The 17,705-nt window shown below is 48.0% G+C and overlaps 1 protein-coding gene across 2 annotated transcripts in view; it reads right to left on the reverse strand.

Annotated features, from left to right (window-relative positions):
* LOC135880768 (prosaposin-like) overlaps window positions 1-14,551 on the reverse strand; it is a 45,459-nt gene extending 30,908 nt beyond the window's left edge. The window contains exon 1 of one of the 2 annotated variants that reach the window (XM_065407094.1): window positions 14,495-14,551. In XM_065407094.1, coding sequence (XP_065263166.1) covers window positions 14,495-14,531 — 37 coding nt within the window. In that variant the 5' untranslated portion in view covers window positions 14,532-14,551. The remainder of the gene's footprint in view (window positions 1-14,494) is intronic. The other variant, XM_065407095.1, reaches the window with a different exon arrangement.
* Window positions 14,552-17,705: the final 3,154 nt, after the last annotated feature.

The following is a 17,705-nucleotide window of genomic DNA, read 5'->3' on the forward strand; positions in this document are numbered from 1 at the left end:
AGGAAAGCACAGGATGGAAGGCGAGATTAATAATGAAGATATGAACTACAGAACCAGTCACTCATAGTGGCTACAGGGATGGTGACTAACCAAATGAGTTCTTTGTGGGCACAGATCATTGGTTTATTCTAGTTCTACCAATCTCCACTGAGCTAAAAGCAATCAGCTTTTAGCTCAGTGGTTGCAGTGGCTCAGTCTACTGCAGGCACCGCCTCCCGCAGCTCCCATTGGCTGGGGGAGAGGGACAGAGATACCATCACTAGTCACCAGGCAGAGTCAGCCATGGAGGCAGCGTCACTTCCCCCTCCCGTGAATATAAACAAGTCAAAATACCTAACACAACTATCTGATGCACACCTTGCTGCAATCCTGAAGGTTTCAACTGCTCAGTCACTGAGGCCAAATATCAACTGACAGAACTGAAGTGTTGCCAGGTGTCTGGCAAACACTAAAAACTCTCTGGCAGGCGACGAATTGTATAAAGTTTGTGATACCAGAGAGCCAGGGAGCAGTGGTAGAGTATTCGAGGGGAAATATATAAGCCCAAGGCTAATTAAGGTGTGGTTCCCTGTAGACTAGGGAGGGTGGCTACAAGTTAATTGGAGCACCTGCAGTCAATTAAGGCCCTGTCAGGAACCTAATAAACCCCCCCAGCTTCAGGCAGACAGGGAGAAGGAGGAAGGAGAGAGGACTGGAGCATGGAGATGTGCTGTGAGACTTGAAAGATCAGAGAACCGAAGTAAGGGAGACCCTGCCCCAGCAGGGGAGGGAGACTTCCTCCCCCAGCATCTAAGGCAGAGGTAGGCAACCTATGGCATGCGTGCCGATTTTCAGTGGCACTCATGCTGCCCGGGTCCTGGCCACCGGTCTGGGGGGCTCTGCATTTTAATTTAAATTTTAAATGAAGCTTCTTAAACATTTTAAAAACCTTATTTACTTTACATACAACAATAGTTTAGTTATATATTAGAGACTTCTAGAGAGAGAGAGAGAGAGAGAGAGACCTTCTAAAATCGTTCAAATATATTACTGGCACACAAAACCTTAAATTAGAGTGAATAAATGAAGACTTGGCACACCACTTCTGAAAGGTTGCTGACCCCTGATCTAAGGACTGAAGGTACCCCACCCAAGGGGGAAGAGGGGAAGAACCCGCAGGGGTTGAGAGGGGCTAGGGGCTCAGAGTAAGGAGCAAAGCCAGACCCCTCCCCCGCTTCCCTCCTTTACCACCTTCCTGGGCCACTAGCGGGGCCCTTGGTGCCCCAAGAGCAGGTGCAAGGGGTGGCATCTTAGCTCCCCACCAAGAAAAACGCAGGGCCCACCATACTAACATCGGCCATCTTGTCACAAGTTGTATGACAGTTTTATTATTTCTAAGAAATTTGAAATAAAAAAATATAAACATTTTCTTTTCTGAACACCATCTTCAGTGACATTGGCCCGCTGGGAGGATTTGAGGACTGGCACTGGCCCTAAGGTAAATTGAGTTTGAGACCCCTGCTTTAGTTGGTAGCAAAGACTACCTTGTCTAGCCAAACACACATTCCCCAACTCTACACTACAGAATAGCCATCTGCAGAATTTCTGTTCCTGGATGTACATTCAATATGCTCAAACCACCCCTTGCAGAACAACTTGAAATGTTAACTATTACCTTCATCATCATCACCAGTGGCCATCATCTTGGCACCTCCCAAGGGCTACATCTCTCTTCCCCTCCTGCCCACAAGCTGGGATACAACTTTTATAATATGTTTTGCTGACACCACTATGTCTAATGCCTATTCAGTAGGGGGTTTCTCCCCTCTTCCTTATTTGTATTCCTCACCCTACTAATGTTGGGGTGCCCTTCTTTAGATTAGTATATTAATTATTTCAACTTATCATATATGTCAATTTGTTGCCATGGCACTCTTACAGTCAAGACATCTGCAGATGTTCCCATCCTAAAATGTCCATAAGCTGGTGTTAGCTCACATTCCTGTGGTTGCCTGATGTCGTTATGGACAAACTTTCCCCTTAAACATTCTATTCCCAATTCCCCAAAACTCAGGGGTGGCCATTACACCATTTAGCTGTGTCAAAGTTCACAGGCCTCAAGCCTTATGCAAACTGCTGAAGGCAATGTCTTACAGGATACAGGCCTGTAGGTTCCTTGCATTATTGCTGACTAATATAAATGCTAAAGCTGGGTCTATGAGCTACAAGTTTCCCCCACTGTACTTCTGTTTCTACAGCTACCAGTTTCAGGATTTTTCTCCCTTTACACAAGTCTAGTGTTGTAATTGACTATTATATAAAATGCAAGAAGGAAACCCACAACAGTAAGATTTCTGCTCCTTTTAAGATTTATTTAATTGGGGATGATAGCAGGGAGAAATTTAAAGTTTATAGCCCTGAAAAGAGTTGCCCTATTCAAGTCCCTATTCTCTCATAATAGCCTCTGTCACATGAAAGGAGGAGTGAATCCTCACTGTGACAGCACTTGGTTTGTTGCCAGCACTGGACAGGCCAGGGGAAAAGTGAGGACAAAGTGCTGTTCATTACAATCATACAGCTTTTAGTACTTGCTGGATAAACCCAATGAGATTAACCTTTTAGTTATCTATAGTGTCCTTTTAATTTGTATATTCATTTATTTTTGGTGTCATCCACTTTTAGATGTTTTCTTCTCTTTACAAAGGCTCCTACATTGGTTCCCCCTTCCCCACCTGAAACTTTTACAATCTGCTACTTTTTACAACTAATGGTTTACAGCAAAGCTGTGAAGGATGATGAACTTGGTCAATAAGTAGGTATTATTATATTTAATTTTGTGAGAACTGGCTCTTCTTTCCTTTGTCTACAGAGGAGATCTAGGGGCCATATTTTCATCTCTGCTTTTAGAAGGCAGTTCCCTGTGCTCTCAATTGCTTCAGATATATATGGAACAGTGTGGGTAGGGTGGTGTGGACAGGAAGGAGTTCCAAGCCTTATGAGGTCCACAACTTAGGTCTTTGGAAGTTGAGGAACAGCTGCATAACAACTAGGATCAAACCCCAAAGGTTAAGGTCCAGAGCCATTTCAGGGTATTTCCATTTACACCTGCAGGTTCCTGAAGCTACGATAGAAGTGTTAGGTCAGCTAGGATAAGTATGGAAGAACTTCCTTTGTTGATGGACAAAAGGTCATCTACCAGATCAACAAGTTCAGTTTCAGTACCACACACTGCAGCCTGACTGGAAGGAATCTAGAACTCTGGAAGATGAAACGTAACAGACTTTTCCTTCTTCCCTTCTAGCAGCACACACAGAAAAGTGACATCATAGCTGCTAGAGTGTTTAAAAGACATTCCCTCCTATCGAATGAGAATCCTCCTCCTACCCCCAGCAGAAGCCGTGGGCTCCTCCCCCAGCATCAGGACAAAGACTTCTTAAAAGAATAGGTGCTAAGAAGAGATGTGTAACCTAATTTACATGCAATCCTTTGACACAGCTAAGGCACAGTGCCCAGATATACTGAGCACTCAGAGCATGTGAGGGTGCACATCATCTTCAAAAGCTAACCCTAACTCAGACCGTGGACTTAAATAGCCTTGTCACTCTTAAGCTAGTGGGTGAGCCAATAAAATTAACTTACATGTATCTCTGAAAAACGAAGACTACAGAAGATTCCATTCAGTGGCTGGAAAGGGGATTCACAGAGAGCTACAGCCAGCTTGCTGACCGCACCAAACAGCTACTTCTCCTGGGCTCAGAAAAAGCTATCAGGACTTCAGTCTCATTCTGATCAGTGTGTGTTAAACCTTCACCAGCCCAACTTTGTCTGCATTATAGAAACCTTCCATTGTTGTATGCACTGTTGGTCCCTGGCTAATACCATAGGTTTGGCACCTTGTTCCATCCTCAAGATACTCTATTTGCTAGATACCCAGAGGCAGAGTAGCAACTATTCCTGCATTTGAACCCAGCAGCAAAAGCTCACAGGAAATAAAGTTCTTTGAGCAAGTCCACTTAATCTTTAAGACTACAGAAGATATCAGCTTGGGAATCTTGGTAGTCTACAAGCCTCCAAACCCCAAAGACTTTCCAGAGAAACCCTGAATTTCACTGGTGTGTTGACCAAGACTTGTGCTGGGATATTTGCAGCATCCACAGACGGTATCTCTGATAAGACAGCATAAAGTCCTCAGACTCAACTTTAGATTTCTGCAGAGTTGTCTGACAATCAGCTATAACCTGACTGAATCCCTGAGCTGACAGATAGAAGAACTCTAAGAATGACCATTAATCTGAGTCAGACCACTTTCTTCTCCAGGCAGAATAAGGACACACATCACAAGAGAAAGAACTGCCATGGTCTGCTCCTCAACTCCAGGGAAGTTTTGTCCAGCCAAGAGGTCCAGGAGCAGGAGTGTTAGTGAAACATTACCACTCCAACTACCACCTTCCACCTTGTTGCCCAGGAGCACTGTTGTGTATTACCTGATCACTATGTTCGAGCATTCATATTTCCACCCTTCAAAAAGTACCAGACTGAACAAAAGGTAGGGCAACATCCATCTCGGGAGTCCATGTCCTCCATTCTGTTTTGAGGTTACAGGACAAAGAGCAAGCAGGAGTAACTGCTGAAATTTATAGCTATGCTGCACTTTGGCCATGCCTCCTTCCTCCCCCACTCCGCCTCCCCAAATAGCAGTGGCTGCAGGGGAAAGATGTTTGAACACAAAGTATTTGGATTCCCCTCGCATCAAGACTAGTCACCCATCCACAGGAGAGCCGAGATTTTAGGCCAGTAACTGCAGACTAAGATAGAGTCCTAGTGTGGCAGGTTGAGAGCAGGGATCCACCACCTCTGATCCCAGAACTACAGAGCAGGGCATATACTCCCGGTCTGAGCACAGAAAGACGGGAGAGCAGATGGACCCCAGTAGTGCAGCTCCCCTTTTCACACCGCCACCCACAAGAGCAGCTTCCCCCTATAGGCTAGGCAAGGGACATGGAAAGAGAGACGCTCGAACCTACCATAAGGGAAGAATAGCATGAGGCCTGGGAGCAGGGTCAGGAATACAGCATGCCAAGGGAAGAGGAAAACTTTAAGGCCAAAGACTGGAGAGGGGAGTAGTGGGGTGGGGGAGAAGATATCTATAGGAATGAGACTAGGGAAAATTGCTGGAGACTACCAAGTAATGTAGACTAAGGAGTCAGAATGAGAGAATGTCATGCCATGGGGGTGGGGGTAGCCCATAACAGGAGGAAGGACATTTGTGTGCACATTTAAGAGTTTTCATCCTAACTCAGGAGTCTCACAATGCTAAAAGTTTTTTTTTTTTTTTTTTTTTTAAAGAAACAAGACTCCCAAAATCAGAGGCTGGTAGTTCTCCATGCCTGCTAGTTCTCCAGTTACCCACATTTCTCTAGAAGATCATGCGTATCAGAGACTGGAATTCCTAAAGCAAACAAAATCAGGGAGAGATTTTTATTTATTTATATACATATATACATATATACATATACACACACACACACACAGATAAAGGAGCAAAAAGTGCAAACACTCAAGTTCCCCTTCATATTGGGATGAAAGGATGTTACCTTTAAGTTGCTATCGGATGCTTAAAGTTAAGCTTTGCTCTTTGGCCTTACCTACACACAAGAACTGCTTCAGTTTAGCAGTGTTTAGAAACTCTTTACTACACTGGTTTCTAAACAGATAGTTACATACAAAAATGTTCTGGAAGAATCAACTCTCACTGAAAAAATTATGAGACAAAACACACCCATCACCCGTGGACAAACGCTTTTCACAAGATGACCACTCCATCTCTCAGTCCTCAGCCTCAAAGGAAACACCACCTTCAAAAAATGAGCCTGGGATCTTAAATTCAGAACTCTGCCAAACACCAAATATCATGACCTTAATAAAGGCACTAGATTTATGAATCATTACAACAATCTGTACTATGACTGTAGAGGTGCTAACTGCTGCTTCACCCTGAATGGTCTCCTGCAATGGGTGTTAATTCATCTGTTCCACCTTGTCTTTAGCTGTGACATTCATAGGCCTGATCTACACCAGAGTTAGGCTGACATAAGGCAGCTTACGTTGACCTAACTGTGTAAGCATCTACACTACAACATTCCTCCCACCGATTTAACTTGTGATGGCTGTAGGTCGAACTAACTTACGTTGACCTGTAGTGTAGTGTAGTGTAGACATGCCCTGAGTACGTTTCCCAGACCTGAAGAAGATCTCTGTGTAAGTTTGAAAATCTGTCTCTTTTACCAACAGAAGTTGGTCCAATAAAATGTATCACCTCACCCACCTTGTTTCTAGAAGAAAAACAGGACAGTTGTACAGTAATATGCTAACTGTTCCCTAATCAGGAAGGAGCAGAATGGACTGAGAAATTGATTGTAAATTGACCTTTTCAGAATTCCTGTCCATCATACCCTCTGATTCTATTGCAGTGTTCAAAATTATATATACTTTGTGTGTCACAGCTAATACAAAATTTGCTGAAGCAGGAACAGCCCATGGAACCAAAGGCAGGCAGTAGTAATAATTCATATATCCCAATGGGTAAAGCAGGAACTTTCAACATACACATGCTAAAAACCCTCATTATCTGAGCCACCACAGACCAGACTCCACTGTTCGTAGAGTTCTTGCTAACTGTAATATCAAAGAGGTCAACACTACCTGATGGAGGAAGACAAGCTTTTTGTTAAGTTTCTATTCAGTTGTTTGCTTAATGCTTCCTCCCCTTGTGATTTAGGAATACTCAGCAGAGTTTATAAAACTGTTATTTTGATACTACGTACACAACTTCCGCTGGCTTTTGTATAACCAAGAGCCTAGAGAGTCAAGTAGTTCTGTACAAGTGGCAACAGTTCACTACACATAAGCAGCCAACAAGTTGCAGGGTTACTTTGCTCTCCAGGAAACTCAACACGTATTATTTAATTTCATGTTTCTGAACTACCCTCTGAAAAAACAACAGTTCTTTAGCCCTAGACCTACCACTTTAAAACAAAGGCATTTTGAAGGCTTGTCTACACACAAGTTGTACCATTTTAATTACGCCAGTATGAATGCAGTACATCTCCCCTGCACAGATGCTGTTATACTGGTATAAGGTGCTTATACCAGTTCAGTTTATTCCCCCTTCCCTTATGGGACTATGCGACACATTAGGTATACAATATCTTTATAATAAGGTAACTGCATCTAGCCTAAGGGGGGATTGTATCAGTACAACTATTTTGGTAAAAAGTCACATCCTGACCAAAATAGAGGAGTCCGTACAAAAGCCTGTTTATACCAGGCCTGATTACCTGAAGCAGGACTTAAAAGCAACATCCTCCAACAGATTACTACTAGGGCCCTATCAAATTCACAACCATGAAAAACGTGTCATGGACCATGAAATCTGGTCTCCCCCTGTGAAATCTGGTCTTTTGTGTGCTTTTACCCTATACTATACAGATTTCACAGGGGGAGACCAGCGTTTCTTAAATTGGAGATCCTGATCCAAAAAGGAGTTGCAGGGGTCACAAGGTTATTTTAAGGGGGGGGGGGTGTCGCAGTATTCCCGCCCTTACTTCTGTGCTGCCTTCAGAGCTGGGAGGCCAAGAACAGTGGCTATTGACCAGATGCCCAGCTCTGAAGGCAGTGCCTTGTCAGCAGCAGCGCAGAAACAAGGGTGGCAATACCATCCCATGCCATCCTTACTTCTGCGCTGCTGGTGGCGGTTCTACCTTCAGAGCTGGACTCCTGGCCAGCAACCACCGCTCTCCAGCTGCCCAGCTCTGAAGGCCGGGCCGCCACCAGCAGCAGCAGAGAAGTACGGGTAGCAGTACCCCAATCCCCCCTACAATAACCTTGTGCCCCCCCCCAAACTCCTTTTTGGGTCAGGACCCCTACAATTACAACATGTGAAATTTCAGATATAAACAGCTGAAATCATGAAATTTACAATTTTTAAAATCCTATGACCGTGAAATTGGCCAAAATGGACCATGAATTTGGTAGGGTCCTAATTGTTACATTGGAAAGAATGCTCAAGACCCATTATGTTGTCTTCAACTATTGCCCCTTTCCTTCCTTCCTTCCTCCCACAAATGAATTCACTTGTGCCGTTTGATATAGTTTCATGTAATATACGAAACTAGAGGAAGTACAGTCTGTCTAGACCAGGGGTGGGGGCAAACTACTGCCCACGGCCACATCCAGCCCACCAGCCGATTTAATCTGGCCCCCAAGCTCCTGCTGGGGAACTGGGTCTGGGGCTTGCCCCGCTCCCACGCTCCAGCCAGGAAGCAGGGTCAGGGGCCACTCTGCACGTGTGTGCCGCAGCTCCCGGAAGCAGCAGCAGCAGCAGCAGCATGTCCCCCCTCCAGCTCCTATGTGCAGGGGCAGCAAGGGGGCTCCACACGCTGCCCCTGCCCCAAGTGCCGCCCCTGCAGCTCCCATTGGTCGGGAACTGCAGTCAATGGGAGCTGCAGGAGTGGCGCCTGCGGACGGGGCAGCACACAGAGCTACCTGGCCGCACCTCTGCATAGGAGCCGGAGAGGGGACATGCCGCTGCTTCAGGGAGCTGCTTGAGGTAAGCGCCGCCTGGAACCTGCACCCGAGCCCCTTCTGCACCTCAACCCCCTGCTCCAGCTCTGATCCCGCTCCTGCTCTAGCCCTGATCCCGCTCCTGCTCTAGCCCTGATCCCGCTCCTGCTCTCCAAACCCCTCAATCCCAGCCCAGAGCACCCTCCAGCACCCCAAACCCCTCATCCCGAGCCCCACCCCAGAGGCTGCACCCCCAGCTGGAGCCCTCCCTTCTGCCACAGCCCCAATCCCCCTCCAAACCCCTCAGCGCCAGCCAGGAGCACCCTCCTACACTCCAAATCCCTCATCCCCAGCCCCACCCCAGAGCCCGCACCTCCAACCGGAGCCCTCCCCCCCCCCACAAACACCCCAGCCTGAAGCCCCCTCCTGCACCCTGGACTCTTATTTGTAGCCTGCACCCCCAGTCAGAGACCTCACCCCCTCCTGCACCCCAATCCCAATTTCGTGAGCATTCATGGCCTGCCATACAATTACCATACCCAGATGCCTTCAGGCCAAAAAGTTTGCCGACCCCTGCTCTAGACAGTCTTAAAAGCTTCTTCACTCCACATTACCTGCCATTTTATCTTGTTGATTAAGTCTTTTATAGGCAAAGCAACATAAAAGCCTCACCCAGATGCCCAGATCTTCAGGGGTTGTCTTCACATACAGCGCTTCAGCTGCACTGGTGCAGCTACATTGCTGTAGCACTTTAATAAAGACACTACTATGCAGACGTAGTTAATCCACCTCCCTATGGTACCTATGGGCTTGTCTACATTACCCGCTGGATCGACAGGCAGCGATCGATCTAGACGCAATAAATCGACCGCTGAGCGCTCCCCCGTGGACTCCAGTACTCCACCAGGGCAAGAGGCGCAGGCAGAGTTGATGGGAGAGCGGCAGCAATCGACTTACCGCAGTGAAAACAACGCAGTAAGTAGATCTAAGTACATCGACTTCAGCTACGTTATTCACGTAGCTGAAGTTGCGTAACTTAGATCAATTCTCCCACACACACACCCCACTTCCCCTCAGTGTAGACGAGGCCTATGTCAACTGGAGAAGCTTTCCCTCAACATAGTGCTGGCTACACCGGGGTTTAGGTCGGTATAACTACAGTAACTCCTCACTTAACGTCCTCCCGCTTAACGTTGTTTCGAAGTTACATCACTGCTCAATTAGGGAACGTGCTCATTTAAAGTTGTGCAATGCTCCCTTAGAACGTCGTTTGGCTGACTTTACAAGGGAGCATTGCACAAGTTCCTCTTCTCCGCCTCTTCCCCCTCCCTTCATTCCAGCGCTTCCCCCGCTGCCAAACAGCTGTTTGGCAGTGCTTAGGACTTGGAGGGAGGGAGCGGGGAAGCTGTCCCCCTCTGCCCCCCAGGCAGGGCCACCCAGAACGCAGGGGCTTTAAGGGGGCCCCAGCCTACAGCTCTAAAGCCCCTTTCGGAATGCGGCCCTGCAAGCATGGACCGGAGGACTCAGGAGGAGCAGGGGCAGCCGTGCAGCCAGCAGCCGGAGAAAAGCGGCGATTTCCCCTTCAAAGCGCCGCTTCTTTCCGGCCGGCTTTGAAGGGGAAGCGCCGCTTCTCGCAGCTGCCCACGCAGCTGCCCCTGCTCCTCCTGAGTCCTCCGTCCCGTGCTCGCAGGGCCGCATTCCGAAAGGGACTTTAGAGCTGCAGCCTAGGGCCCCGGGGCCCCCTTAGCCCAGGGCCCTGCAGCCCCTAAAGCCGCTGCATTCCTGGTGGCCCTGCCTGCCCGGGGGCGGGAGGGGGTGGCGGCTCCTAGAATCGCAGCCATGGGGGCGGTGCCGCACTGCGCAGAGCCACCTGCACACCCCCTGCACCAAACACGAGCTGCCCCAGGTAAGTGCTCTGCACCTCCTGCCTGCCCCAGCCCTGAGCCTCCTCCTGCACCCCCACCCTGAGTACCCTCCCGCACACTAACTCCCTCCCAGACCCTGCACCCCCAGGCATGAGCCCCAGGGTAAGCCAGGGGCACCTCCCCACCACAGTACAGTACTGTACAGAATATAATGCTTTTTGTCTGCCCAAAAAAAAATTTCCTTGGAACCTTAACCCCCGCATTTACATTAAATCTTATGGGAAAATTGGATTCGTTTAACATCGTTTCACTTAAAGTTGCATTTTTCAGGAACATAACTGCAACGTTAAGTGAGGAGTTACTGTACGTTGCTCAGGAGGGTTCATTTTTCACACCCCCAAGCGACATAATTATACCAATATAGACTTGGCCTCAGTCTTCTGACTCTTTTCAGCTATAGGTCCACCTCACATACTCCATACCACCAACTGATACCTGCCAACCGCATCCAAAAAAACAGAGCAGAGATTGCTCAAGGATTGAGGAAGTAAAGCAGCGGCTGTCAGAGCTACACAACAAAAGACCAAGATGATTAGTGGGGCACTCAGTTTAGCAAGTATATTTTAAAGGCACCTGTATCTGAGAAGCGTACTTACTTTGTAATATCCAACAGGAATTTTAAGACCTGCTTATTTCTATAGTGTCTTCTTTAAAATTAAGGTGGTGAATGCATGTGTACAAACAGCCGCCTTAAGTTTTTACATTCCATCAGCCACATTAAAATGAGCTTCCAAACAATTCCTTTGAGACGTGACAGCCAAAGCTAGACTTTAAAAAGACTAGCTCATGAAGTCAAACTATGCTGCAACATTTTCAATACTAAGGAAACTGATTGGAATCTGCATAATTCTTCCATAGAGAAGTAATTAGTGACCATAGCAAGACTCAGACCGTTGAGTGGTGTAAGAACAGTATTTATAGAATAAACAGGTCTAACAAAAGTCCTCTGTTGTGCTCAATTGTTTCACACAGAGGCAGCAGAACCAGGCAGGGCCCCGCCCCACACACACTATCCCACCCCAATTGAAGTATAGGAGGCTGATCTACATTCCCTCCCTCGCAAAAAAATGTTTTCCAGCCCCACAATAGCTCAGAGACCAGTACAGGACCCAGCAATGTTTACACACACATAGGCGAGAGAGTAGGACTCAGGAAGGGCTGGAGTGGCCAGCAGAGCTTGACTTCAGGCCAGCTGCTGGGGAGCAGGTTGAAACAGCTCTCCTCTCCCCACCTTCCAGCCACTGTAGTCAGACACCCAACCCAGGGGAAGGGCAGGAGCATGCAGAGGTGAGGGGAAAGGCACCAGCACCTGGGCACGGGACATCAAGGTACCGAGAAATAGCAATAGGAACTAACAAGCTGCCCCTTCCCAGCCTGTAGCAGCCCCCTCCCCCCCCACACCTACACCCACCCCTTTTATAACCAGACTAATTCACCCTCACGATCATAGTTACCTAAATACCGTACATAAAGTCTGAAACTTTTCTGAAAGCATTTTTCAGAAGGCAGTTACATATTAAAACATAAAAAAGCTGTGTCATATAGCAGTGTGACCTGCTGCGGTCTCCTAATCAGTTATTTCTATGGATTTCTAAACAGCCAAAAAGTCACCTAAAGAACAATTTGTGAATGAATTATGGCTTAAAACCTTCGTTGTACTCAAGGGTTAAAAATCCATTTGCTCATTTACAAGTGAGATGCTTCTGGATGCGTGGGGGGACCAATGTCATCAGTTTCTGCAAACTATAGTTTAGAAGAGTTTTTAGCCATTGATTGCAAAAATACTTTTCCAATCAGGGTGATGCTGTGCTATCTCCCCCTAGTTAGTCTACAGACAACTGCAATATTTCTGCTGCTGTTCAGAGCTTTCCCAAGCTACAGAGTGAGGATTCACTGAGTATTCTCAATTTTCACTTCTACCATTCATAACCCTTTCAGTAGCTATGAAACTGACAAAAATAATCTCATTTTCACTTTGCCAACACTTGGCAAGGCTATGAACAGTAGCAGACAGAGGCATCAGAGCTATTCACTGAGGGGAAAAAAGAACTCTAAGCCACAGGGTAGATTAGAAACACCTCATCATCATCTTCAGCAAAGAAGCTGACAGAGGAACAGAGTAATGGACACAGCCATTAGCAGGAGTCTGGGTTGGCAAGTGGAAGAACAAAGAAGGGCTCTTTGCCTTTACAGTAAAAAAGAGTTGGTAGGATTTCCAAACTTCAAGTATATCTGCCTCCAGCCAGTAGCATGGAATCCCTGATGAGGTACAGTATCCTGCTATAAGTCTTAGCACAATCCCATTTTTCAGTAACTGGTGTGGAGGTTGGCCTCTCCTCATCTGCAGTTTGTCCCCAGACAGTGCTCTCCTATTTAGTGTATTTGTTTTTGAATTAGGTATCAGGTTAATTTTTCGAGATCTGTTAGTTTTTTTGGGTAGATTTAAGATAGGTCCTTCATAAAGTCATGTGATGAACACTACTCCGCAAGAAACCCCCCAAATCTTTTCTGTGTATTCCTTTCTTCATCTATCACCTTGTCTGTCAACTCCCCCAATATTTTGTTTTATTAATACAGACTGTTCGGGGCACAGAACATTTACTTACTTGCTAAGTAAAATACTAAGCCCATAGCACTATGGAAGCACTGAATATCAAACTAAATTGCATCATGGTGAGGATTGCAGTGTTATTAGTACAGTAATAGTAAGGCTCCAGGCAAGATTTATTTTCTCCCGACTCTCCACCCACACCATTCTCTTGAATGCTTTTTCCTTTTCTTCAGGGTTTTGGCAGCCAACAGTGTTTTACAATGTTGTGTCATTTACCGCAAGAGTCAGCATTATCTTTTGAAGAATGTGCCCATAAACTTGATACAAAAAATTTTTGTAGACAAAAAAACTTTGAACATTTAAGGTATAAAGCTAAAGAGTCTAGTGCTCGCTAGAGATAAGGAGTTTAAGGTGTTATGGTCATTTGGCAGGCTTGTTTTATTCTGGAAGTACTGAAAATCAAACATGTATTAAGTTTAATAGTCAATACTGTTAGCATTCAACGGACATCTGAAAAATCAAAATTAGTAAGAACACACCAACCTATTGCCCTGGCCACCTATTCAAAATAAGGAGTTGAGTGTAAACAACATCAACAAAGATATTACAAGAGCTACAGCTATTTTCTTCAGACTGGGAGGGATGCGATCAGTCATTTCTCAAGCCAGTACTCACACAGTTAGATGCGTGACACTGACTCTGCCTACTCGCGGCTCTCACTCCACGGAAGGTCTGATTAGTTAGCGCCCATCTCTGGCGTTTACGCGGCCATGGCCCAGGCTGTATTTGCTGAATCTGACGAAGCTCTGAGGACGGTATTTACCTAGTCTCTTTGTGTAGCACCGACTGCACAGAGTGCAAGAGACAGCGCAGACTTTGGCCTGGATCACCCAGCTCTGAGCCCTCCCGCGACCCACTCGCACGGCGGCGGGGAGGCTAACTCCCATGCCCTCCCCAGCGGCGGGGAGGGGACCCGGCCCAGCGCTTCCGGGCGCCAGGCCCGGGTGTCTCTGCCCAGCCCCCCATACATACACACACCGGCCCCACTGCCCCTGGGCAGATCCCGCTGCTGGAGCCGCTGCCCGGCCTCCACCCTATATCCAACCGCCCCGCTCCCTCCACCCGCAGGGGCGAGCCCCGCCGACCCGGCCAGCCTGGGCACCAAGGAAAGCGGGTTCGCCCCAGCCCGGAATCTGCCCGGAATCTACCCGTGAGCGGCCCCCAGCAGGGCCCCCACCCAACGCGCGCGCGGCCCGGCTCCAGCAGATCCCGCTGCTGGAGCCGCTGCCCGGCCTCCACCCTATATCCAACCGCCCCGCTCCCTCCACCCGCAGGGGCGAGCCCCGCCGACCCGGCCAGCCTGGGCACCAAGGAAAGCGGGTTCGCCCCAGCCCGGAATCTGCCCGGAATCTACCCGTGAGCGGCCCCCAGCAGGGCCCCCACCCAACGCGCGCGCGCGCGGCCCGGCCCCGCTTACCAGCGGCCAACAGACACGGGAAAAACAGCAGCTTCATATCTGCGTCTCTGCAATGCGGAGCCGGTCAGCTGATTGCAGCCTATATAAGGCCAGGCCGAGCCCCCGTCACTGCGCATGCTCTGCCCACCCTGCTTGGGGGACCACCAGTACGCATGCGCTCATCACTCCACAGGGACCCCACCCCCCGCAGCGTTTTCACAATCGCGCATGCTCCTTTTCTCCGGGTCTTCTGACGCTAAATCATCTCGCCCTAAGGGCGACGGGGAGGGGGATTAGTGGAGAAGGTGCATGCGCAGGAGGGAGTAGTGTGCGGGGATTGTATGGGGGGGGTGTGCTCAGACACCACGTGACGGGCAAGCTGCGGGTCGCAGGCAGGGGCGGTTGGCTCAGCCCGCGCTGCCCCGTTATCTCTGTGCAGGGACGTGCCCTGGGGCGCCTGCAGAAGGTTGGCTGCGAGCGCCCACCCCCGGACGGCTCCTGTCCGTTGCCGCCTAGCCCTGCAGCCAGCAACGGCCGCCGGCTGGAGGGAGCCGCGCAGGAGCGTTCAAGGGAGGGGCCCCGCCGGGCTGGGTGAGCCGGGCTTGCTCCGCAGCCCAGCGCGGTCACCCAACGGCCCTTATGCCAAGCCAGGGGCTGCCCTCCTGCCCCGGGGAAGGAGACCCAAAGAAGAACTGGAGTAGCTGGAAAACAGGCGTTGGTCCAGTAAATGCTATTCATCCCCAGCGTGGCTCTCCGCCTCTGTCTGCGCTGCGTTTAGGCACCCCACACCTCGCCCATGCAGCTGACTCGGGCTAAGGGGCTCTTTCATTGCGGTGTAAACATCAGGGCTCAAGCTGGAGCCTGAGCTCTGGGACCCTCCCTAGAGCCCAGAGTCGCATTATCTACTCTGCAATTAAACAGCCCCATAAGCCCAGTCAATTGACAGAAACCAGCCCTGGGTTTTTAATTGCAAGGTTAAGAAGAGGAAGTTTTCTAAGTTTGATTACCGCTACCTGTCAGGACTTCTTTGTCAGGGTCGCTATAGTTGATCATGCTTGACTATAGGTTTCAATATGTACTAATGTGGCCTCCCTTGCTAGTATCCAAGTGCCTCCTACAGGAATATACAACTATAAGCCTCTCTCTTCACTCCATGAAGAAAGACAGAAGAGGGGTTGTTTTGTTCCAGATATGCACAAGACCAAGTAGTGAGCTGCTTATGAGAAAGGTAAATCAAGGATCAATTCAGCACTTGGTTCTGAACAGTCAGAGGTCATGCTCATTCTTACCTCTTTCATGGGCTGGCTCCTTTGAAAGTTCTGCCTCCCTCCTGCCCTTATAAATCTCTGCCTATTAGTCATCAGTTTCATTGTGTTAGCAGCATATAACTGCCATGGGAGTATAGGCAGGCAGGCAACCTTGTAGAGGCTCTGAATATTAAACAGAACCCTTGAAAAACATCTCAGCAGAATCCAAAATCGTGTCAGCCCTCTTTTTTGCCCCCATCCCCAAATACAGTGGCTTCAAAATAGAGATTTCCAAAAAAAAAAAAAAAAAATGGGTTTTATGTGTCTTCTCCTTCTTGAGCCTAAGGCTATGTTTTCAACCTTTACTCTGCAACTTTTAAAAACAAAACTGACCTGAGATTTAAACACATTTAGTGGGGGAGGTTTAAGAAGAAATAAAAAACTACTTTCAATAAAAAATAACCACTAAAGGTAGTAGTACTGTAGTTCCAGGGGAAGCCAGTATGCAGAGCAGAAGGTCAACGTGTTTACAGCAGCTCATGTTGCTGAGTAAGCAAGCAGGTGCTGTACCAGCTCATGCTTCCTTAGGCTGTCTGGCTTCATTCCCGGATATGGGAGTTGCAGTTATTGGGCATGGAGGTCAAAATTGTGGATCACTGTTGCTAGTTCTAAGTCTTCTGGCCCAGTGCAAGTGGAAATGAGCCACATTCAGGAGCCTGAGGCTATGAAATTACAATGAATAGGTAGATGCCTGAAGGGGTAGCTATGGAGGAGGCAAGTTTTTCAAACTGCTTCCCTTTCCCCACAAGTATCACTTCTCTCTTGTCTGGGTTCAATTTCAACCACATGCTCCTCAGCCAGGCACTGATCTTTTCTGTGTATTAGAAGTAGAAAAAGTTATTTACATCTTTTATATCAGATGTAGAGCTGTGTATTACCTGCACATTGCTGACAACTCGGCCTATTTAACCAACTTATACAAGGGCTTCACATAGATAAGGTGTCAAGTATCAGAGGGGTAGCCGTGTTAGTCTGAATCTGTAAAAAGCAACAGAGGGTCCTGTGGCACCTTTAAGACTAACAGAAGTATTGGGAGCATAAGCTTTCGTGGGTAAGAACCTCACTTCTTCAGATGCAAGTGCATCTGAAGAAGTGAGGTTCTTACCCACGAAAGCTTATGCTCCCAATACTTCTGTTAGTCTTAAAGGTCTGAAGAAGTGAGGTTCTTACCCACGAAAGCTTATGCTCCCAATACTTCTGTTAGTCTTAAAGGTCTGAAGAAGTGAGGTTCTTACCCACGAAAGCTTATGCTCCCAATACTTCTGTTAGTCTTAAAGGTGGCACATAGATAAGGGACAGCTGAGAACCACAACCACCTGCAAGGGCAGTGGGATCATAGGATGGTGTCCTAAGCAGTGCTGCATTGATTTTAGAAGTGGTCAAGGGGTGGTGGTTCTGCTTAACTAGTTCTTCCACTCCTAGGTTACTTGGTTTGATAGAGTTTGCTCCCACACAATTTGGGAATTTGTTTGAATCCATTTGTGTGGGGTGAATCATGGTGATGGTTCATGGTCTGAGTAGGAGAGGGAGTAATTTGTGTGTTTTGTATAGCTATATCCAATCCCAGAACCCAGTGGCGAGGACTAGTCTTCTAAGGAAAAACCTAAAAAGGAGGAAAGATTAGCTAAGATTTCAGGTAGCTGAAGCAAAGGCATTAATTTTCTTAGGCCTGGTCCCCACTAACCCCCCACTTCGGACTAAGGTACGCAAATTCAGCTATGTTAATAACGTAGCTGAATTCGAAGTACCTTAGTCCGAACTTACCGCGGGTCCAGACGCAGCAGGGAGGCTCCCCCGTCGATGCCGCGTACTCCTCTCGCCGAGCTGGAGTACCGGCGTCGACGGCGAGCACTTCCGGGATCGATCCGGGATCGATTTATCACGTCTAAACCAGACGCGATAAATCGATCCCAGAACATCGATTG

The sequence above is a fragment of the Emys orbicularis genome, chromosome 7 (genome assembly GCF_028017835.1).
Source record: "Emys orbicularis isolate rEmyOrb1 chromosome 7, rEmyOrb1.hap1, whole genome shotgun sequence".
Lineage (NCBI taxonomy): Eukaryota > Metazoa > Chordata > Testudines > Emydidae > Emys > Emys orbicularis.